This window comes from Chrysemys picta, chromosome 3, assembly GCF_011386835.1.
Source record: "Chrysemys picta bellii isolate R12L10 chromosome 3, ASM1138683v2, whole genome shotgun sequence".
Lineage (NCBI taxonomy): Eukaryota > Metazoa > Chordata > Testudines > Emydidae > Chrysemys > Chrysemys picta.
Genome location: NC_088793.1, coordinates 166499295 through 166520884, shown reverse-complemented (window position 1 = coordinate 166520884; position 21590 = coordinate 166499295). Strand labels below are relative to the sequence as shown.

At 45.2% G+C, this 21590-nt stretch overlaps 1 protein-coding gene across 2 annotated transcripts; it reads right to left on the bottom strand.

Moving 5' to 3' along the window:
- Positions 1 to 733: 733 nt before the first annotated feature.
- Positions 734 to 6926, bottom strand: BATF3 (basic leucine zipper ATF-like transcription factor 3). Of its 2 annotated transcripts, none has more exons than XM_005278899.4 (3): positions 6522 to 6907; positions 3884 to 3988; positions 734 to 1378 (listed from the first exon to the last, which is right to left on the bottom strand). In XM_005278899.4, exons 1-3 carry the CDS (start codon positions 6591 to 6593, stop codon positions 1193 to 1195), a joined length of 363 nt encoding a protein of 120 aa, XP_005278956.1. In that variant the 5' UTR covers positions 6594 to 6907; the 3' UTR covers positions 734 to 1192. The 2 variants fall into 2 exon arrangements, with proteins under 2 accessions (XP_005278956.1, XP_042716167.2); XM_042860233.2 differs by lacking the exon at positions 734 to 1378 and adding an exon at positions 1392 to 1966 and having other exon boundaries at positions 6522 to 6926.
- Positions 6927 to 21590: the final 14664 nt, after the last annotated feature.

The window sequence follows — 21590 nt, the reverse complement described above, 5'->3', positions numbered from 1 at the left end:
GCATCTTTTGCGCAGGTTTAGGCATGCTATCAGTACACCTATGGGATCAGGCCCCAAAGGCAACATAGACAGGGGATTGCCTACTTGATAAGTCCTGCTGGGGCTTAGGTGAAAGTTAAGCACTGAGCTGCTGGATGGGGGCAGGATTGAGGCAGCTGTGCACACCAGGTGCCAAAATGTAGGCACCTTGGGGATTTGGTGAATGCTAGTGGCACCTAAATGTTGGGCTTAGGCACGTAAAGTGGCAGTTAGGCACCTAAGTCTCCCTGGTGAATCTAGCTCTAGATGTGTAATGGATAATGGGGAAAAGGACAACTAGTAAATTACAAAACATACAAACAAACCACAAAACAAAAAAACCCAAAGGGAATTCCCTCTGGCAGAATTCCACTGGCTACAGTGGCTTTGCTCCTGGGATGAATCTGGACCCCAAACTGCCTGTTCTGCATTTACTCCTTGGAAAGTGGGCACACTTCATGCAAGAATGAGAATAAAACTCTTTGAGGATTGATGGCTTGGGTGATTAGGGAAGTGAAGATGATCTACACTCAGTTGTTACACAAGCTTCAGAAGGGAAATCAATAAAGCTTTTCAAACATCCTGAAGCTGGTGATCAGCAAATAATAAGGCACACTGAAAGCAGGGAGATTAGCATTAGACTTTGGATTTGACAAATGAGCAGATGTAAAGGTGTTCGAAAGGCATTGGATATTGAAGAAGGTGGGGGACACCATAAAGATAAAAAGAGCACATTGATTTTATTAGCCAAACCCCAGTGTAAACAAAAAATGAGCAGCCAGAATATTATATATATAAGATCTATGGATGACAATCTAACAACTCAGAAATAATAGCCAGCAGAGTGTGGGGTAAATCAGATTCTAGCCTATACCGCTATTTTTCTCCAGAGTTTCCATCCTGTAAAAGCAGATTGTATCATATTTTGCCATTTATGAACATGAAACAGTGTATTACAGGTTCTAGAAAATAAATTGTAGCTCAGTCTTGTTCTCCCCACACTGACCTTTTTGATATTCAGAGGATTTAGAGATGTAAAGGCCTATTTGATAAAGTCCATCCCTCTGCAAGAGGGATATACCTGCATTGTGGTGAAAAAAAGAAACTGGATCTTTAAATCTCTCCCATTTACGTGCAACAATAACCAGCATTTAAAGGCAATAAGGAGGAGCTCTCATCTTGGCAGGCAACTGGTGAGGGCATCAGGCCTGGGTATGGTCACAAAGTTCATGGAGCAGTGCAATAAAGGACAGATCTTTTCATGATCCTTCAACACCTCGCTCAGGTGTTTCATCTCATCTGTTAGCTTCCCAATCTCTCTTTTCAGGGAGGTATTTTCTTGTTCAAGGCACTCATATTCCTGGAATGAAAAAAGGAAGCCCACTGCTAATAAAAACGTTCCTTTCAGTGCCTTCACCTGTTTTTAATCAAATGATAGCAGAATAAATTGTTGTTTCTGCTTATTTAATGTTTTTGAAATCTAACATAAGAATCAAAATACTAAACTAGCCTAATAAATACAGATGCTTGTAACAATGCGACTGTTACTATCCATGTTCTTACTGAGCTACAGTTGTGGGCCCAGATCCTGAGCTGTGGCCACGAAGCATGTAGTCCCACTCAGGAGGGGATTGCGAAGGTAGCATTTAGCCACCTTTGCATTCTCCTGATCCTGGGCTAATCTACGTTGTTCTGGTTCCCCCATCACAAATTGTTGTAGCCTAAGGGTGCTCTAGGTTGTGCTCGCTAGCAAAGGCCCAAAGGGACCCTTCTGGCAACCAGTGATTGCAAGAGTGTGGGCTGTGACCAGAACACCCAGCTTCTTTCCCCAGCCATGTCCTCTGCACAGGTTGAAGGGATGGGGGTGGTTTAGGAGTTCCACACCATCCAAAGATCCTTCCACATAGGATACATCCTCTGTAGGCTGCAAAAGGCAGTTTTGTATTGCCTAAAAAATCAAAAGTACCCAAGTTAAACTGGGCAGAATCCTGGTTTGCTTTGGGAAACATGAGTAGTTGGGCAACTGCCTAAGTGCTAAATCTGTGCCTGGGGTTTCTTCCCTTTCAGGCTGTACAATGACTTGTGTGGCTGGAAAGCCCAGATTGGCCATGTAATACCATGGAAGCTACTGAGCCCAAAGTCTGGCCCTGATAGCAGCGAACTCAGCTCTACATCTGCATTTATGTTTCAGAATGAAACTAAGCACTACTTTCCTTCTACATTATCTACTATATAAATTAATGATTACAAAATTGAAAAACATCTGTGAGACCCTCATTTTCTGCTATCATCTGCTGCTCATCTGGGACTTGAGTAACTTGCTAGAGACCTTGTAATATAAACTGAACTGGTATATATGCTGGAGGGGCATTATTATTAACTAATTATTATTATTTGTATTAGTATAGCGCCTAGGAGCCCCACTCATGGACCAGTACCCCCACTATGCTAGGTGCTGTACAGACACACAACAATAACACAGTCCCTACCCCAAAGAGCTTACAACCTAAATATAAGACGAGACAACAGACGGATGCAGACAGATGAGGGAATACAAGGAAACAATGAGATTATATTGATCGGCATGAAAAGGCTGTGGGACCAGTGTTTCAGTGCAACTTCAGTTATTCTCTGATTTTCACTTTCAATTGAATGTGGGTTAGCAAACACTTCCACAGAAGTTCCTATCTAGATCAACACAAGCTGTCCAACCACCATGACCACTGTACTTATATAGCAAGAAAATAATCACTCATCATATTTTCCTAACTAAAAAATGAAAATATCCCACAATCCAGCAAGTGTAAAATATCCCTCTGAAATTATCTTTATTATTCCCCCTTTAAAATGTGTTTGAATTTAATGCTCACAAGAGCACTATGAAGAATCAAATATGCAGGCAGGTTCGATGCTGGTTTCTAAACACTGCTCTGCTTTGCACCCACGTCAATCCTGACCCACACCCTTGTTATTCCAGTCCTGCTTCTTACCTGAGCAGAGACTGCCTATGGGAATGAATTGTAGAAGAGTTGGAGGCATTCTGTAGTAGACACCAGGGGAAGAAAAGCGCAGACATTTGGCATTTTATCTCTAGAAGTTGGTATAATGGAACCTAGGTATGGTGACCCCATTACAAGTATTTCCTGCACTTCACAGTGTTTTGCAAGGACAAAAGACATCATGAAAAATTGTCTTCTGTGGATAAATTTTATTTTCACAATGTAGAAGACAGAGATAATTCTGTGCTGAATTGGGCCCTGAGAGCTGCATCACTTACATAAAAGCATTAGTAGCATAGTAGTAAATATTTATAGTATGGTGGTGCCCAAAGCCCCAGTCAAGCTAGAAGCCTCATTGTGCTGGCTGCTGTACAAAGACAGAAAAGAGACAATGCCTGCCCTGTTAGATTTACAACTGAACAGACAGTAGGGCTACCATATTATATTAGTGATGCTGAGGGCTTGTTAATAGGATTTCAAAAAGGATCAGACATTTATATGCACAATGGGAACATCCACAGTTTAAGATAGGATAAAATATATATCAGGTATCTAAACCCTCAGATTTCAGTGACTTATTGGAGTTAGCAGAAGCTTCCCCATGGGAAGCTTATTCCTTAATTGTTCAGTATAAGGTTCTAGCACCACTGGCAAGTTCCAGATGTTTCAACGTAGGGAAAATATTGGACTAGACAGCTCACCAGCATGGTCAGTATGGTAATTCATATGTTTTTACACCAAACCCAAACTTCCTCATGCTGGATTAGTACGAAAACCACCCCAGATCTGTTTAAGAAATGCATAGTATTGTTAAATTCTGCACACAACGCTCAAAAGGCAATGCAACATACGAAATACCCATTCACCTCATGGAGTTTGTCTGCTTTCTGCGTTTGTTTCTTCCGGCTTCTCTGGGCAGCGACTCTGTTTTTTTCTCTCCGTCTTATCTTCCTATCATCCTCTTCGGGACTCTGAAAAACCAAACCAAACACCTTGTTGTTGTTTTTTTAAAAAGTGCACTGAGATTCAAAAAGCAAGGAAATAACTTTTAGTGAAAATAAGCAAACAATCTGGTGTGTTTCATAATAACAATATTTCATTCTTACATAATCCTCTCCATCCACAGATCTTAAAGCACTTTGCAAAGGTCAGTAAGTAGCATTATCTCCATTACACAGACAGGGAAACTGAGGCATGGAGAGATTTGTGGCCTGATTTTCAAAAGTGCTGAGCACTTGCTGCTCCTATTGACATCTGTGGGAGCTGGGGTTGTTGAGCAAGTCAGTGGCACAACGAGGACTAAAAACTAGAGAGGCCTGATTCTGTGGTACCCTGCATCAAGGGGGCTGGAACTAGGGGTGCTGTAGGTGCAGCAGCACCCCCGGCTTGAAGTAGTAATAATAACCAAATACATGGTTTCCCCACGATAAAAATTATTCCAGTATCCCTGCCTGTATCTTGTAGCCACTTATACCAGTGTATGAAAAGTAGATATAAAACTCTACCGATCAGAATAATAGTGTTTTATGTCCACTTAATCCAGTAGACCATGTGGTTTTCCAGAAACAACCTTGTTGATTACATAAATCGCATATAATACACATGCCACCGTGTCTTAGAAATTTACACAATCACAGATGTTTTTGGCTTTTTAGAGAGGAAAATCTCCTATATAAAATATCTTAGTAAGAGATCCTATTTTGGATTAATGTTTTCCTGTGTTGTTCATACACAAAATCCACTCACAACCTAGAAAATAACTTTCTGTTTTCATTATGGAGTCTTGATCATGGTTTGTGGAAGCTTGGGGAGGCTTTCCATTATAAACCCAATGATTAACTCTCCCTCGCATACCTGAAAAATTCTCCATCTGGTCTGAAATTTCATTTGCTTCCTCTCAGGCTGGAGCAGAATTTTATATATATTAAAGAAATCGGGTAAATAAGCTTGCCTGCTAGCTAACAATGCCCAGCAACAGTTGTCTGCAGATCTAAGTGACATTTGACTTAGACAACAATAAGATTTGTATAGTCCAGAGAAAGCACACTCATCACCAAGCTGCAGCATAATCTGCAGAAGAGTGAGCTAGGATTGGGGAGCAAGGGGAGGAGTTCCCTAAGCATGCTGCAAATATTTCCCTACAGCTCTGTAATAGGACAGGATCAATTGCCTTTCATCTTGGTTTGGAAAGAAGACACAGAATTCATCCCAGCATGTCAACGACAGTGTTAAGGCTGCTGGCGGTGGCTGCTGTTGCTCCTAGCAATGTTTACTCTGTCAAGTTAACCACTGTTTCCTCTCTTACAAGGAAGATTTAGACAACAGAGCAGAAAGTATTTAAAACTGCATGTCCTCGATTGAAGAAGCTGTCCTGGTAGGAGCTGTAATGCACTGCTATCCAGACGGCTAAAGTCCGTGAACTGAACTCATCTCTGAGGTAACACTATTGAAATAAATGGAGTCACATCAGTGATGAATTCCACCCCATGTGTCAGATATGTACAGGAGAGACATATGTCTGTGTGTGGTTTCATGAAAGAAAGGGCTAGAGCGGGCAAGAGGAGCGCCCATGGTAATTACAGATCCATGGAAAGAGGGCATCTCTTCTGCATCTTCTGTTCTCTTCTGCATCTTCCCTATGGGGTTAGAGATTACAGCACAGGCACGTCCAGGCAGGAGTTAGTGTCCCAAGACAAGGTCAGGACTACCAATGCCAGCATCAACGAGATGCTGCTCTTTATCTTGGGAAGCATGGAAGCAGCCATTTCTCTTAGGGTTGCCAACTCACCAGGATTGTCCTGGAGTCTCCAGGAATTCAAGATTAATCTTGAATTAAAGGTTATATCATGTGATGAAACCTCCAGGAATATGTCCAGCCAAAACCGGCAACCCTATGTTCTGATCATCCTGTCTCCTACCTGTACATCCTGATCCTGGCTCCATCCTGAGAATCTGCCCCGCCAAGAGGAGGAGAAAAGCCTTCTCCGCCTGCACCTCCCATCTGACTCTGGTCACTATGTTATAGGGGACTCAGCATTATGTATTTGGGACCCAGTTCCAGCTGCGCCCTAGATCAGGACATGGTCCTGTCAAAAGTGATCCCCAGGCTGGACTCCTGATCTACAGCCTCAGGAATGTGGAGGTGAAGGATGCTATCTATGGTTGTGAGGAAAACATTTCCTTATGTGATGTGATTTGCAGGGAGTCCATAAAGAATAAGCAGCAATTGCTCAAATTAAGAGAGAGAGCGAGAGAAAGGACCCGAGGCGAGTCGGTGCCAAATTGAAGACAAGCACTAAGCGCTCATCACAACGCACTTTGAGGGGCACCAGCTACCTTTGTACAGAGGCGGGAAATGGGATGAGACCAGGGAAAGGCTGCCGAGTTCCCTGCCCACGCCCTCCCGTGCTTCTCCACAGCCTGCTCCTGCCCTGCTGGTGTCCCGCCCCAAGCCCCGGCTGCTGCGCCACTCGGACCCTGATTCACCCTCCCCCTGCCCGGTACCTGCGGCTGATTCCCATCGGAAGAGGCGCTTCGCTGCAGGACGCTGCCCGAAGCCGGGACACCGAGCGACATCCCGGGAGCTGCTGAGCGGCCGGGGCCGCGGCGGGAGCCCAAAGAGCAGCCACGCTCCCCGCACCCCGGCCCCTGCCAGCGCACTCCTGTCCCCAGCCTCGCTAGGGGGAAACTCCGGCCCGGGGCATCCCGGCAGCCTGCACCTGGCTGCAGCGGCTCGCACGCTCTCTGTGCTTCCCCAGCCTCCGGGGAGGAGCCGCCTCTTCTTCCCGGATCCGGCCGCGGCCGCAGCCTCCGGGAGGCAGAGCCTGGGAGTCCCGCACTCGCGGTGGCGGCAGCAGCAGCTCACTTGTCAATTTCATGGAAGTCACGTGGCGCCCTTTGAAACTTAGGAGGGAACTAGTTGCTAAACCGCAAGGGTGGCTGCGTGGGGAAGCGAGAGGGGCTGCGGAGCACAGCCAGGCGGGGGGAGGCCAGAGCTCCCTTCCCTCGCACGCCTCGGGGGGCTCGTGAGAGCGATACTCCGAGCCATAGATACCCTAGCACCCGGGGGGCAATTTGGGAAATAAGAACTGAAGGCTATGAGACCAGCACCATAAAGCGATTCCTTGGCGATGGGAGCCAAACTTCCCCACCCACTAACTACCTAGCAAAGAGAGAACATGTGAGAGGGGGCTGACGGGAGGGTTTAGTTCAGCTCCTTAGAGAGAAAACTCAGGTCCCGCTCTGAAGGGGGACAGGGATTTAGGGGGTGCTCAGGTCCGGGGTTTGGACTTAGCCCCATTTCTACAATGACATGTTTTAAGGGCTAGAAGGAGGAAGAGGAAACAGGATCACAATCCTTAATACGCTCCCTCCGGCACAGCCATACACTGGATTAGATGGATTCTCTAGGGGGACAGTGAAACCAACCATTTCCTGTATATAAAAAGGGTCTAGCCTGCCAACAGGACAGTGATAAGAACAGTATAAATGCTTAGCAAGAAGGATGAATTTTCAATCCATAACTTTGCTAACTACTAGAAAACATGGACTGAATAGACACACTGGATTTATGGCTTATTATACAAATGTATAAGGCACTAATAACCCTCCCAGCTGCCTGCCTTCTCCCCCTTTTCCTTCCCTCCCACAGGAGGGGTGTTAACAGGCCAATTCACTTTGAAGGGACCCTTGCGATGTGTTAACTACTTATACTAAACAATCTGTTCAACTCTGGTATTTAGCTGTGACACTTTGTAGGCCCTGTCTACACTACAAAGTTTTGCTGACAAAAGGCAGCTTTTGTTGACAAAACGGTGATTGCGTACATCCTGCGATATGACTGTTGGCAGTAAAAATGCCCTGTTTTGGCAACAAAATACAACCACCCCAATGAAAAAGAACAGGAGTACTTGTGGCACCTTTGTGGCACCCCAATGAGAGACTAAAGGTATGTCAATACTGCCCACATTACAGTCCGGCCGCGGCAGCGCTGTGACATGGGCAGTGTAGTGACGCTTTATCACCGCCGGGGGAAGAGCTCTCCCCCTGATAAAAAATAACCACCCCAAACGAACGAGGGGTGGTAGCTTTATTGCTGGGAGCACAGCTCCCGGTGATAAAGTGCTGTCTCTACTGGTGCTTTTCAGCACTAAAACTTTTGTCGCTCAGGGGGGTGTTTTTTCACACCCCTGAACGACTAAAGTGTTAGTGCAGAAAGTGGCAATGTAGACACAGCCTTACAGCTTTTTCCTCTAAATTTTTGTTGACAAAGTGCCAGTGTAGATATCACGTTTGATTTTATCGCTTTAATTGGCCTCCAGGAGGTGTTCCACAATGCCCATCGGGATCGCTCTGGTCAGCAGTTTGAACTCAGCTAGGCTGCAGCTAGGAAAACAACCATCTGCCCCTCCCCCTTAGAAGCCCCGGGAATTTTTGAAATTCCATTTCCTGTTTGCTCAACCTGGAGAGATCTCATCGCATCTTCCCAGGTAAACATGACTGGTTATCGCAGCGAATGTTCTCCTGCTTCCGCTTAGACCACTGCAGAGCTGTTGGATCTGCTCAGTATATGAGGAGAGGAGGCTGTGCAGTCCCAGCTACGCTTGAGCCATAGGAATAGGGATACCTATGTAGGGTGACCAGATGTCCTAATTTTATAGGGGCTTTTTTTTAATATGGGCTTTATTACCTCTCAACCCCAGTCCCGATTTTTCACATTTGCTATCTGATCACCCTATACCTATGGGCACATTTCTCGAGGCTTGTGTGAAAAGGACCATGATTAGGACATGCTGCAGTGCAGAGCGATGATAAAGGAGTTGAGGCAGGCGTACCATAAGGCAAGGGAGGCAAACTGTCACTTCAGTACTTCACTTAAGACTTGCCGGTTCTATAAGGAGCTGGACGGTATCCTCAGTGGCAACCTCACCTTCGTCACCAAGAGCCCTGTGGATACTTCGGTGGGCCTGGAAGAGGTAGAAAAATGAACTAACCTGGAGAACATAGTCATTGATGAAGAGGTGGAGTTAGATGATGATATGGAGCTCCCGGCAAGGTCTGGCCGTGGGGCAGGCAGCCAGGAACTGTTCACCACTTCAGAGGTGTCTAGCCAGTGTCAGCAGTTGCTCTCCGGTCAGGGCCGGCTCTAGGCACCAGCTTGCCAAGCAGGTGCTTGGGGCGGCCACTCCGGAGAGGGGCGGCAGGTCCAACTATTTGGCGGCAATTCGGCGGATGGTCCCTCACTCCCGCTCGAAGCGAAGGACCTCCCGCCGAATTGCTGCCGCAGATCGTGATCGCAGCCCTTTTTTTTTTTTTTTTTTTGCGCTGCTTGGGGCTGCAAAAACCCTGGCGCCGGTGAGCAAGAAGCAGAAGAGATGAGACACCTGGTAAGCAGCTTGGTTTGTGTAGTGCAGAGGTGGGTTCAGAGCATAGACATGTGGAAGGCTGGCTGTGTTTCCGTGAGGTGGACATTTCCCTGTGTAGCTAATCAGTATGGCGGAACAGGGTGTTGATGCACGCGGAGATCTCACGGGAATCCTCCAGAGAGAGCTCCAGGAAAGTTTCCTGGAGGTACTCAGTAATCTTCTGCCAAAGGTTCCATGTCAGAGCAGCTTTGTTCCTTCCCGCATTGTAAGAAACTTTCCCACACCATTCAGCAATCACTTGTGCAGAGACCAAAGCAGCACACAGGCGAGCAGCATAGGGAGCAGGGTGGAAGTCACAAGCATGTAGCAGATGTACCCTCATTTCCCTTCTTACCCTTAGCAGCGAGATGTCTGCTAGAATGACCCCTGCCTGTGGAAAAGTGTGGGAGAATTTTAGAATTTTTTCCCTAGTCAGCTGCACCACAACCCTTGCAGAGTGAGTGCTCTTTTCCCCATGTGGAGCGCCCCCGCCAACACTCACCATGCTTTGGGTGTTCGCAGAGATGTGTTCTCGCCAAGGATCAGTGAGAAAGTAATTGAATGTTGCAAAAGGTGTATTTTACTGAAACGTTTCAATGCTGTGCATGAATTTAGCAATCACGCTTCTGTGCACTGTTCCTTGTGCTTCGGCAGATATGGCCTTCAGGAACACCCCCACCCCCTCCCAACACACACCGGCCGAGTGTCTCCGTCAGCTAAGAAAGTGCCCAAGACAGAGCAAAGAGGACATGTTCTGGGAGGTACTGCACTCCTCCAATGTAGAGAAAAGGGAATGCAAGGAGTGGTGGGAAGCCAAAAGACAGGACAGAAAAGAAAATCAGGTGTGTTAAGGATGCTAGTAAGCGGATGATTAAAGTCATGGAGAAGCAAACGCAGATGCTGAAGTCCTTAATAATGCTGCAGAGTGAGCAGATCTGTGCCCGCTCTCCCTGCAACACATTCAGAATTCTTTTCCATGCCCCCCCCCAACTCCGCCCACACAATCCTTTCCAATTGCTGGGACTTCTCGGTTTTGCCTTCGCTCCACCCCCTTGGACAACTTTCAGAGCTGTGTGTAGGTCCAACTTTTATTATGAAAGTCTGCCCTTCCCTGGTACCTCCTTTCCCACAAAGCATCTTTGTGTGTGTTGTTTCTTGTGCAATAAAAACAAAGTTTTTGAATGGTAACTCATCTTTATTTGTTTTCTACAAATTGAGAGAGCAGGCACTACCAATACATACAAGGTCAGTTTATTCATATGCTTGCTGGACTGTAAGGCCCCAAATGTCACCATTGCTTCCTAGGAAAACTACATGTAATGTAACACTGCAGCACCAATCACAGAGATATACATTACTGGTTCTCATTTTCAAAGTGTTACCTCAAAGCCTCCCTGATTCGAATTGCCCCCCCCCCCCCCTTGGGGTTCTCTAACTGCCCTGGTATCTGGCTGCTCAAAATCAGCAGCCAAGCGGTCTGCCTCAACACTCAACCCCTGAGCACACCTTTCACCCTTACCTTCACAAATATTATGCAACATACCGCACGTGGCTATGACCATGGGAATATTATCCTCATTAAGGTCTAACCTGCCATAAAGGCATCACCAGCACAGCTTTAATCTGGAAAAGGCACCCTGTCATCCGGCACCTACTCAGCCTGTTGTTGAACCACTCCTTTCTGCTGTCCAGGTTTCCCGTGTAAGCTTTCACAAGTCAGGGCTGTAGGGTACCCTGGGTCTCCCAGGATCACTATGACATTTCAACATCTCCCAATGTAATCTTCTGGTTTGGAAAGAAAGTGCCCGCTTGTAGCTTTCAATACAGGTCGGTGTTCCTGAAGATACATGCGTCATGCACCTTTCTAGACCACCCCGTGTTGATGTCAGTGAAACTCTCACGGTGATCCACAAGCACCTGCAACACCACGGAAAAGCACCCCTTCCTATTGATGTACTGCGTCACAAGGTGGTCTGCTGCCAAAATTGGAATGCTTGTGCCATCTGTCACTCCTCCACAGTTAGGGAAACCCATTTCTGCAAAGCCGTCCACTGTTTCATACACATTTCCCAAAGTCATGGTCCTTTGTAGCAGGATGCGATTAATTGCCCTACACACTTGCATTAATGTAGCACCAACTGTCAACTTCACGACTCCAAATTGATTCGCGACCGACCAGTAGCAGTCTGGAGTCATCAGCTTCCACACAGTGATTGCTACATGCTTCTCTACTGAGAGGGCAGCTCTTCTTCTGGTGTCCTTGCGTCGTAGTGCTGGGGCGAGCTCTGCGCACAGTTCCAAGGTGGCTTTCCATATCCGAAAGTTCTGTAGCCACTGCTCATCATCCCACACCTGCATGATGATACGATCCCACCATTCAGTGCTTGTTTCCCAAGCCCAAAAGCGATGGTCTACCCTATGCTCCTGCTTTGTGAATGCCAAAAGCAATCTAAAGTTGCTCCTATCCATATCACACAGCATGTCAGGCAACTGGGAGTCTTCTTCAGTTAGGAACTTCACGATTAACTGCACTGCCATCTGCGATGTCTTCATGACAGTTAACAGAGCATATGAGGGATCCATCCCTTCTCACAAAGATGCCGGGGGACACAGCAAAGAAGGGCCGTTGAAAAATGCCGTGAAAGAAAGCCCATGGAATTTTGGGACAGAAAGCAATGTATCACGGGACATTGAGCCTGGTCCCAAGATGTGCCAAGATCTGCTCCGCCTTCCCACAACACCTAGCGACAGAAGGCGTGAAGCTGGACTGTGGGATAGGTACTGATAGTGCATTGCTCACACTGTCAATGATAGTGCCCCAACTGTGGACATGCTGTGCTGACAGAGGGAGCGAGTGTGAATATGACATTCTGATTTTTATTATGCCGACTTTTGAGCATCAACATCACTTTTTTCAACAAAAGTTGGTGGTGTAGACAAGGCCTCAGTTTCCCAGACAAGAAGAGATCGAAAGCTTGTTTCTTGCACCAACAGAAGTTGGTCCAATAAAAGATATTACCTCTTGCACCTTGTCTAGCTAGAAAGACTAAGGGCTAGTCTACACTACCCGCCCGGATCGGCGGGTAGAAATCGATCTCTCGGGGATTGATTTATCGCGTCTCATCTAGACGGATAAATCGATCCCTGAATCGACACGCGTACTCCCACCTCGTCAGGAGGAGTAAGTGCCGTTGACGGTGGAGCCGCGGCGGTCTATTTGCCGCCGCCCTCACAGTGGGGTAAGTCGTTAAAGGTAAGATACGCAAATTCAGCTGCAGCTATTCGCGTAGCTGAATTTGCATATCTTAAATCGATTCCCCCCCCTCCCCAAGTGTAGATCTAGCCTAAGATGATGTAGGGACAATCCATATCTTGCTATGCCCGGAAGCTACCTCTGGCCTCATTATTCACGAGACTCTCCTTTCATCAACACATGCATTGCTATAGCTCCCTGAATGTTTTTCTTGAAAAATTATTAGTACAAGTCAAAAGTTCAAGAGGTTAAATTTAACATATCTTCATAGTGACATATATGAAACTTGATGATGATATGATACTACTACAAATGCAAAATGTTCCATGCTACTTAAAAGGAAGATATATTTGGTTTTACATTCCAAACTCCTCCCTGAATATCTGAGTCAACAGTTTTGCTTCTCTTTTAAAAATAACCAGAAGAAAAATGTTTCTCTGTTTCCCCCAAATTCTTTCCCCCACAAAATACACTAATCCAAGGCTCAGGATGGGCAATATTAATTCTTGAACTTCTGACAGGTTTGAGGTCTGATATTCTGTGATCCCTCAAGGTTACATGGAAGCTTGGTATGACTGAAAGGGAAGATTCCCAGCTTTGCAAAGAGAAACCTACATTTGTTTCTATTTTCAGTAGGTTCAGATATATATATATATATATATATATATATATATATATAGAGAGAGAGAGAGAGAGAGAGAGAGAGAGAAAAGCTATTTTAGGGTACTTTTAGAGGTTTCCAAATGTATGATTAATTTTCTTATTTCTCAGAGAACAGTGCAGTTGGTCTAGTGGTACCTAAGGCAGACTGGCTTTATGAGTGGAGGAATATGAAACAACTCAAATATTTCTAAAGTCGTTTTTCTAAACATGAGGGGTGGATACTGAGGATATGGAGATGCAATGTGGTATTTACCTTTGTATGGACTGTTATTTGGGATAATCTGAATAATTCACTTGTGGCTTCACCCCACATGGGTAATACAGACACTTCAAACTCATCCCAGCGAAACCTCCCACGTTATCACATATTCTCTATGGAGGGGATTCCACTGACATCAGTGGACTTTGGATCATACCCCCTGTGCATAGTGGAATAAATTCATCCCTGGTGTAACAACACTGATGTCAGAAGTGGAGTGGACTTCAGTGCAGTTATACCAGAGATAAATGTGGGCCAAATGCTATGCACATACTGTCTAGTCATAGATGTTTGAAAAGTCATTTTTCACATGCACTAGTCATTGTACCCCTTTATAGGAAGTACTTAGCACATTTTTAATTTAGATTCAAATCAAGTCTGATTGCTGAAAACATGCAATCCTCTTGTTTCAAGATTAAAAGGTTAATCCATGTTTATTATCCAAATACTATTTTAACAACATTATGGAGCACTAGTCTTTAACACTTACACTTTTCTTTTCATCTTCAAATTATTTTTCAGACATTAACATATTGATTCTTCCCATACCTCTTTAAAACTAGGCAATGGATATTTGTACAGGTTAAAATGTCTATGAACATCCAGTGCATATTTAGATGAAATATCTAAATATCTTACTAATAGCATACATTATTTTGTTCAGCTATGAAATTCATAGACTCAAGCCCAAGAAAAACCCCCAATAGATGCTGTAGTTGTAAAGCCTCAGCTAATCTATCATAATGATCTAATTGGATAGGTCTACATTTTTAAGTGGGTACTTCTGCATTTTTCTGGTATTCCCAGATCTTTTCATGTGATTCATACAATTTAAATTAATGTCAAGTAATACAGCTCAGAAATTAATGTAAAATATTAATTCAATTATATGGAGTATAAAGCATTAAGGCTAGGGACTTGATCCAGGACTCATGGAAGTCCATGGGAGTCAGATGAAGGCTGGTCCAGTGGTTAGTGCATTAGCTTGGGACCCTGGAGACCCAGACTCAACTCCCTGCTCTAGGTAAGTCACTTTGATCCAGCTCCTCAAGAGTATTGAGACACCTAACAAAATTGATTTCAATGGGAGTTAAGCAGACTTTGGGAGAGAGAATTCCTGTGTTCTAAGTCCCAGCTCTTACTGTATTGCTCAGGCAAGCAGCTTAAACATCCCCTATCTCATTTTACCCAACTGCAAAATGGGCATTGCGACAGCACACAGCTATATCAAAGAGCCTAAGAGGTGTCTCAACATTTGAACCTCAGAGGACTGATGCTAAAAGTATTGAGCGGCACTAGCCAAATGCAAGGTGATATACAGTAGTTGACACACAAACAATTTCATTATTCGGTTCTCCCTGTGCACACACAAGTTCCATTGCCATCGCTGGAAGATACAAGTGCATAAGAGGAGAGTAGATGCATCTGTAATTGAGAAATTACACACATTTGAGGCTATGTCTACGCTGCAGCTAGGAAGTGTAATTCCCAGCTCAGGTAGACCTACAAGCACTAGCTATAGTTGACCTAGCACCTAAAATGATCAGAGTGGCCCCAGCGGCACAAGCGGTGCTTGGGTTAGCCATCCAAGTACAACCCCAGCTGCGATTCTAGGTACTTGGGAGACTAGTGGCTGGAGCCACTGTGGCCACACTATTTTTAACATGCTAACTCACGCAGAACTAGGGCACATCTGTCTACCTGAGCTGGGAATTACACATCCCAGCTGCAGTGCAGACATATCCTTAATTGCACTGAAGAATTTGGTTTGGTTAAATTTGGGGAAAAACTTTAATATTACATACCTAGTACACTGTAAATTCTAGAGGAGAATCTTTTTTTGTCAATGTAGACATATTCAATCCTCTTTCTTTAGGAGTTCTGGCTAAGCACACAAGAATCCTGCTACTTCGTAAGTCAGTTCAAAACTTCCATTGACTTACCTGAGAGTAGGCTCAAGGCCCAAATCATAACAGAAATGCCCCTGAATTATATGGCGGGCAACTATAATCCAGTTCAGATTTACAGTTTCAAATCCCAATTTGAAATACTTTATTTTATAATATTTCAAAAACAAAAATTGAGAAATAAAGATCAGACAAGGCCTTCAGATTTCACTTAAAATCATGCAACAGGGGAACAAACAAATTGTGGCTCTAAGAAGGAAAATAGAAAATATATTTTAATAATTGTGGAAATCAATGTAGTTCTTCAGAATGACGTTTTAAAAGATTGTTCCACAACAGGGTGGGATATTCTGAATGCCAAGGATATGGAACACGTTCATGCTCCCCTAGCTCTACTCAAATGGGCAGAGCTGTTCAGATCTTGCTTATGTACACATTGTACAGAGACTGTAGGCCAATAGCATATTTGGTGGGCAGGATGGATTTTTTAAATTTGGCTGATAGACTGAAGCAATGAACCACGTTCTACTGATGGAGACAAACTTTGTAGCAGATGTTTACTTGTTAAAAGAGCATCCAGCCCTTTGTAAGCCAAAATCAATATAAACACATGGATAGATTAGTAAATGTAGGAAAAAACTGAAATGTTGTGGGAAAGTTGTGTGTAATGCTATATGCAGATTGTCAAAGGCAATTGGCAGCAGGATTGATTTCTCAGCACTGCCAGTCTGCTGCTGTTTGCCAAAGATCTTTACAATTGGCCTCCAAAAAGGATGAGCCAGAGAACATTTGTTTGGTGGGCAGCTAAACACCACATGGATTGTGGTTCCTGGTTTGATCTCCAGTGACTTGTTATGGAGCCTCTTAGCAGTTAAGTTACAGGGCGTGGTAAAATGGATTAAACAAAAGTTTTGGGTTTCCTGTAGAAATTATTGGGTTGTATGATGCAGGAATTCAGTTTAGATGATCATACTGCTCTGTTCTGGACTTAAAATTCATGAATCTAAGATAATCAATGTTGATGCCAACTGTCCTCCTGAGAATTGTGCTCAACTGTCAATATTTTACTAGCTTTACTTTTAAAATATTCATACTTTAGAGAGCACACAAGTAATTCTCTTGCTGATGCAATCTGAGGTTGCGAGATGATGTGCACTGTAGGGTGGAGGGCTCAACACATCTGTAATTGCTGTTTGGGAATTACCAAACCCACTATGAAGGCTGCTTTACTGCATAAAGAGATGAGAGTGTTGACTTTAAAACAATTCTATTCTCACCACCTGTTCTCCACTGCAACATTTTTTTCTTAAAATTTGCAAGTAGTAGACATGAAACATGCTTGTTTCAAGCAAGCAGTGTTTATGCTTCACACATGTAACTGCGTCAATATACCTTCACAGACATTGGCTATACTACTGCCACTGTAGTCCTGGACTCCAAGTTTGAGCAGAGAATGCCAGCTATGCCAAACTGTATGATGGTTTTCTGAGCTACAGGTAAAAGAATAAGATCAAACACACTGAAGCATTATTATAGGTGCACTCTTTTTAGTATTGTCTTAAAACAGAGGACAAAGTTATCCCCGCCTTTGAAGAAATCCACATAGGTTATTTGGGCAGAGAACTCTGAGGAGTTTCCAAGGGATTGTCCTGGTGTGCATGGGGTGAGGGTGGGGGTGAGTGTGTGTGTGTGGGGCAGGGGAGGGGAATTGAACTCTAATATCTGTGGGTCTGCAGGGGAAAAAAGCCCCATTTATTGAGGAAGCAGAGAAACACTGGACTTTTCCCTCTATGGAGCTTTCCTGCTTCTCCACCAGCACATCTTTTCCAGGAGTTATGCCGTCATTGATTTTGATCCTCCCTGGGGGTAGAGATATAGTTGCAGAGGGGATCCAGCAAAAGTTAGCACTGCACTAATACCCGATCTGTTTATCAGGGACAATAGTGCTGGGGAGAGTGGTGTATTTAAAATTGAGTCAAAATGGCAAGCTTTCATTGTATGTGCAAGTGGTTTCCTGATCCTGCCAGCAGGGTAGGGGGCTCAGTAAGAAGTGTGCAATCTGCATCACTCTTGTGCAGCCAGTCTGCAGATAGCCAGCCTAGAGTATGGTGGGGTGAGCTGTTTTGGGGTTCTTAGGGGTTAGGGTTCTGAGTTATGAGAAAAAGTAGTGTTATGGTACAAACTTTCAGCAAGAGCATTTTGTGTGTTTATCTAACTCCTGTGTATATATGCTGTGAACAGGGCCATCCCTAGGGAATGCGGGGCCCAGGGTGGAAGTGACAGATTTGTCTCTTCCGGGACTGACCCCGCTGGCCAATCGCACCGGCTCATGGGGGCCCAAAGCACAGGGCCTGGAGCGGTTGCCCTGATTTGTCCTACCCAAGGGATGGCTCTGGCTGTGAACATAATAGGGAGAGAAGTTAGTCCCCTGCGACAGTCAACCCATACCAAATCTGGCAGACTACCACTCCTTTGGAGCTCTGACAATGGAGAGTTTCCAAGAGGTTCCAGAAGGACAGACAATACTGCAAGAGACAATCCCCTTGAGAGATCTGGTTGCATAAGGTCTCCTTCATTCACAACAACAAAGGAAATGAAGGGAGTCAAAACTTCCTTAGAGAGCAAGCTTCTGTTTAGTGCGTAAGAAAATATATAAGGAACTTCTGCTGTGGATTGGAAGTATTGTTTGAGCAGAAGCACATGTGCATGAGAAAATTTGTCAAAGAGAAAGGAAAGACTAGTCATTTGGGTTTACAACACAACATACAAAGTTTTGTTGTGAAAGTTTAGCAGCAATTTGTTTACAAAGAGTTAACTTGCAAACTATTCATACTATAGTATTCAGAGAGAAATACTGAAGCATCATAGGCAATGCACATGCAATGGTTGTTCTGGAGGGAGGCAGAATTAAGTTTGACATAATTCCATATTTTCAGACTAATTTTTTTTTTTTTTTACAAAGTTTATAGTAATTTTAAAACAATTTAAATTTTACACCTTATTTCAAACTTCAAAGTTCCAGTAATGTTTTTACACTTACATACACACAAAATTCCTATGTCTTAATAACCTTAACTTCATCTTAGTGACATGTTTAAAAAATAGCAAAACAAAGAATGTTTTCAATGAAAAATACTGGTATTCCTGCCATATAAAAGTATTGTTAGGACAGCAGAACACCAGATGGCATTGTTAATGGTCTTACACATTTTTTTTCTAATGACTTGTCTATAAAAGATCCATAATGTATTTGACCTAAAAGTACAGAAAGCATGTTACGGGAGAAACGGTTACTTACTGTAACTGTGGGTCTTTGAGATGTGATGCAGACGTGTATTCCACTTAGGGGTGTGTGCACTCAGCACATGGAGCTGGAGAATTTTGCCTATGCATAAACGTGCAGTGCTTGTGCCTCATGGGCATATCCACCCTCCCCTGGCTATATGGGGTGGCAGCGCCCTGACCCCCCCTCAGTTCCTTCACACACTAGATTCCGATAGAGAGGAGATGGAAGGTCATGGAATACATGTCTGCATTACATCTCTGCATCACACCACTGTTACAGTAAGTAACCATTTCTTCTTCTTTGAGTAGATGCAGCTATGTATTTCACTTAGGTGACTCACAAGGAATACCCACAGGAGGCAGGGCTCAGAGTCTATCTACACAGGGATGGCAGAACTGCCCTCCCAAATTTTGCATCAGCTCTGGAAGATGCAGTAATGGCATAGTGGTTTGTAAAAGTACATGGCAGCCCCGGAAATATCCAATATTGAGACGTCACTGAACGCTATTGATGTAGCTTGCGCTCTTGTAGAATGAGCTCGCGCCTGCTGAGGAGGTGTGATTGAGGCTATTTTATATGCAGACTTGATACAGGATGTCATCCATTTAGAGACTGTTTGGGAAGAGACCACTTGCCGCTTCATAAGATCCGCATAGGACACAGAGGAGGTAAAGCACAAAATGGTTTAGTCCTGTCCAGATAAGAGACTAGACAGTGCCTGATATCTAATGCATAAAGATGCTGCTCCTCTGAAGATGAATGTGGCATTGGAAAGACCACGAGTAAATATACCATCTGGTTCTAATGAAACTCAGACCACTTTAGATACAAATTTTGGGTGTGGCCATAAAGTCTGGGAGAATTTGTATCAGGAGGCTCTGCGTTCACAGCCTTCAATTCACAGACTCTCCCAGTAGATGTTATTGCAACCAGGAATGCAGTTTTCTGACAAAAGCAGAAAGGGACAAGATGACAGAGGCTTGAACGGAGGTCCCATTATGCCAACACCGTATTAAGGTCTCACAGAGGAATTGGTTCTCAGACCAGAGGGTGGAGACAAAGAAGCCCTTTTAAGACTCTTGCTACCATGGCATTGGAAAAGACTGATCTTCCATCAATGGGGAGATGAAATGCTGAAGTTTCTGCCAGATGCACCCTCAATGAGCTAAGTGCAAGACCCAAAGTCTGAAGATGCATCTAGTACTCCGGGATGTCCTGAATAGCGGCCAGCGTCAGTTGAATTCTGCAGACCACTGACCACACCAAAAACTGCTTCCATTTTGCCGAATAGGCAACTTTGGTAGAGAACTGTCTACTGTTGAGTAGAAACAGTTGAATGGCCAAACAACACTCTTCCTCCACCTCATTCAATTATAAAGCAGCCATGCAGCAAGATGCAAGGTGTGATTATGATTCTGCTTAAGTAGGTCAGGAGGGAGAGGAAGAAACATGGGAGGCTGAATCAACAGTGCAAGAAGATCAGAGAACCAGCACAGCGTCAGTCATGCTGTGGGCAATGAGGATGAGCTTGGCCTGATCCACTTTCAACTTGAGGATGACCCATGGAATTGGAGGAAATGCATACAGAAGAGCCGACTGCCAGCTGAGATGGAAGGTGTCTGTGAGGGAGCCCAGACTGAGTGCCCCTTGAGAGCAGAACAGATGGCATTTTTATTCTCTCACAGAAAACAGGCTGATCGTCAGAATAGCCCAAGCTGCAAAGATGACCCACAGGCTGCTTGTCTTCAGGGACCACACATGACTCAGGGAAAAATTCCTGCTGAGATGGTCCATGAGATCATTTTGGGCCCCAGGCAAGGGGTCAGCTATTGGAGTGATACTTTTGTCAATGCAGAACTGCCACAACCTGAGCGTCTCTTGGCGGAGCACTCTGGAGTGTGCTCCCCCTTGCCTGTTCACATAATACATCACAGTGGTATCATCAGTAAGTATGTGAACCACTCAACCCCTAATGTGGTTCAAAGAAACGTGACAAAAGCATTGTAGATGGCCTGAAGCACCAGCACTTTGATATGCAGTAAGGTTGCCTGCTCCGACCACAGACCCTGAACTTTCAGTGACCCCAGATGTGCTCTCCAGCCTATTAGGGAGGCGTCAGTGACAACAGACCTGGTTGGTAGGGTCCAGACAAAGGGAACACCCTGACATACAGTTTCCAGAAACATCTATCATTGCAAGGAGTCCAGGACCAACTGAGGGATATGGACCAATCTGTCCAAGGAGTGAAGAATTGGACAGTAAATCGTCCTAAGCCACATTTGAAGGGGGCAAAGCTGCAACCTTGCAAATGGACCACCTGCATGCAAGTACACATGTGGCCCAAGAGCAATGTCAGATTAGCTACTGGGCCAATGGGGCCCATGCCCAGGGGTCCCAGCCAATTGCGGGTCCCCTGGAAAAATGGGCACCCTGTGCCCTGCCCTGCCTGGCGCTCCTGCCAGGGAGCAGGTTTGGGGCATGGGAGCTTGCCCTGCTCCGCCTGGCACTCCTGCCAGGGAGGGGGTTCAGGGCATAGGAGCTTGCCCTGCTCCGCCTGGCGCTCCTGCCAGGGAGCAGGGGAAGCCCCCACACCCAGACCCTGCTCCCAGGCAGGAATGCCAGGTGGGCAAGGGAAGTGCCTGTACCCCGCCTAGCTCCCAAGCAGGAGTGCCAGGCAGGGGGGCAAGCCCCCACGCCCAGACCCCATTTCCCCAGCAGGAGTGCGGGGTGGGAGGGATTGCGGGTGGAAGGGGTGGGGAGGGGCCCCCACTTGCTCTGGCCCAGGGCCCCACAAACCCCTA

Coding starts and splice junctions, on each gene's coding strand:
- BATF3 (XM_042860233.2), bottom strand. CDS start 6,593: ATGTCGCTCGGTGTCCCGGCTTCGGGCAGCGTCCTGCAGCGAAGCGCC. Junction 3,989..6,521: donor CCGATGGGAATCAGCCGCAG/GTACCGGGCAGG, acceptor TTGGTTTTTCAG/AGTCCCGAAGAGGATGATAG. Junction 1,967..3,883: donor AAGCAGACAAACTCCATGAG/GTGAATGGGTAT, acceptor TTGATTTTTTAG/GCAATACAAAACTGCCTTTT.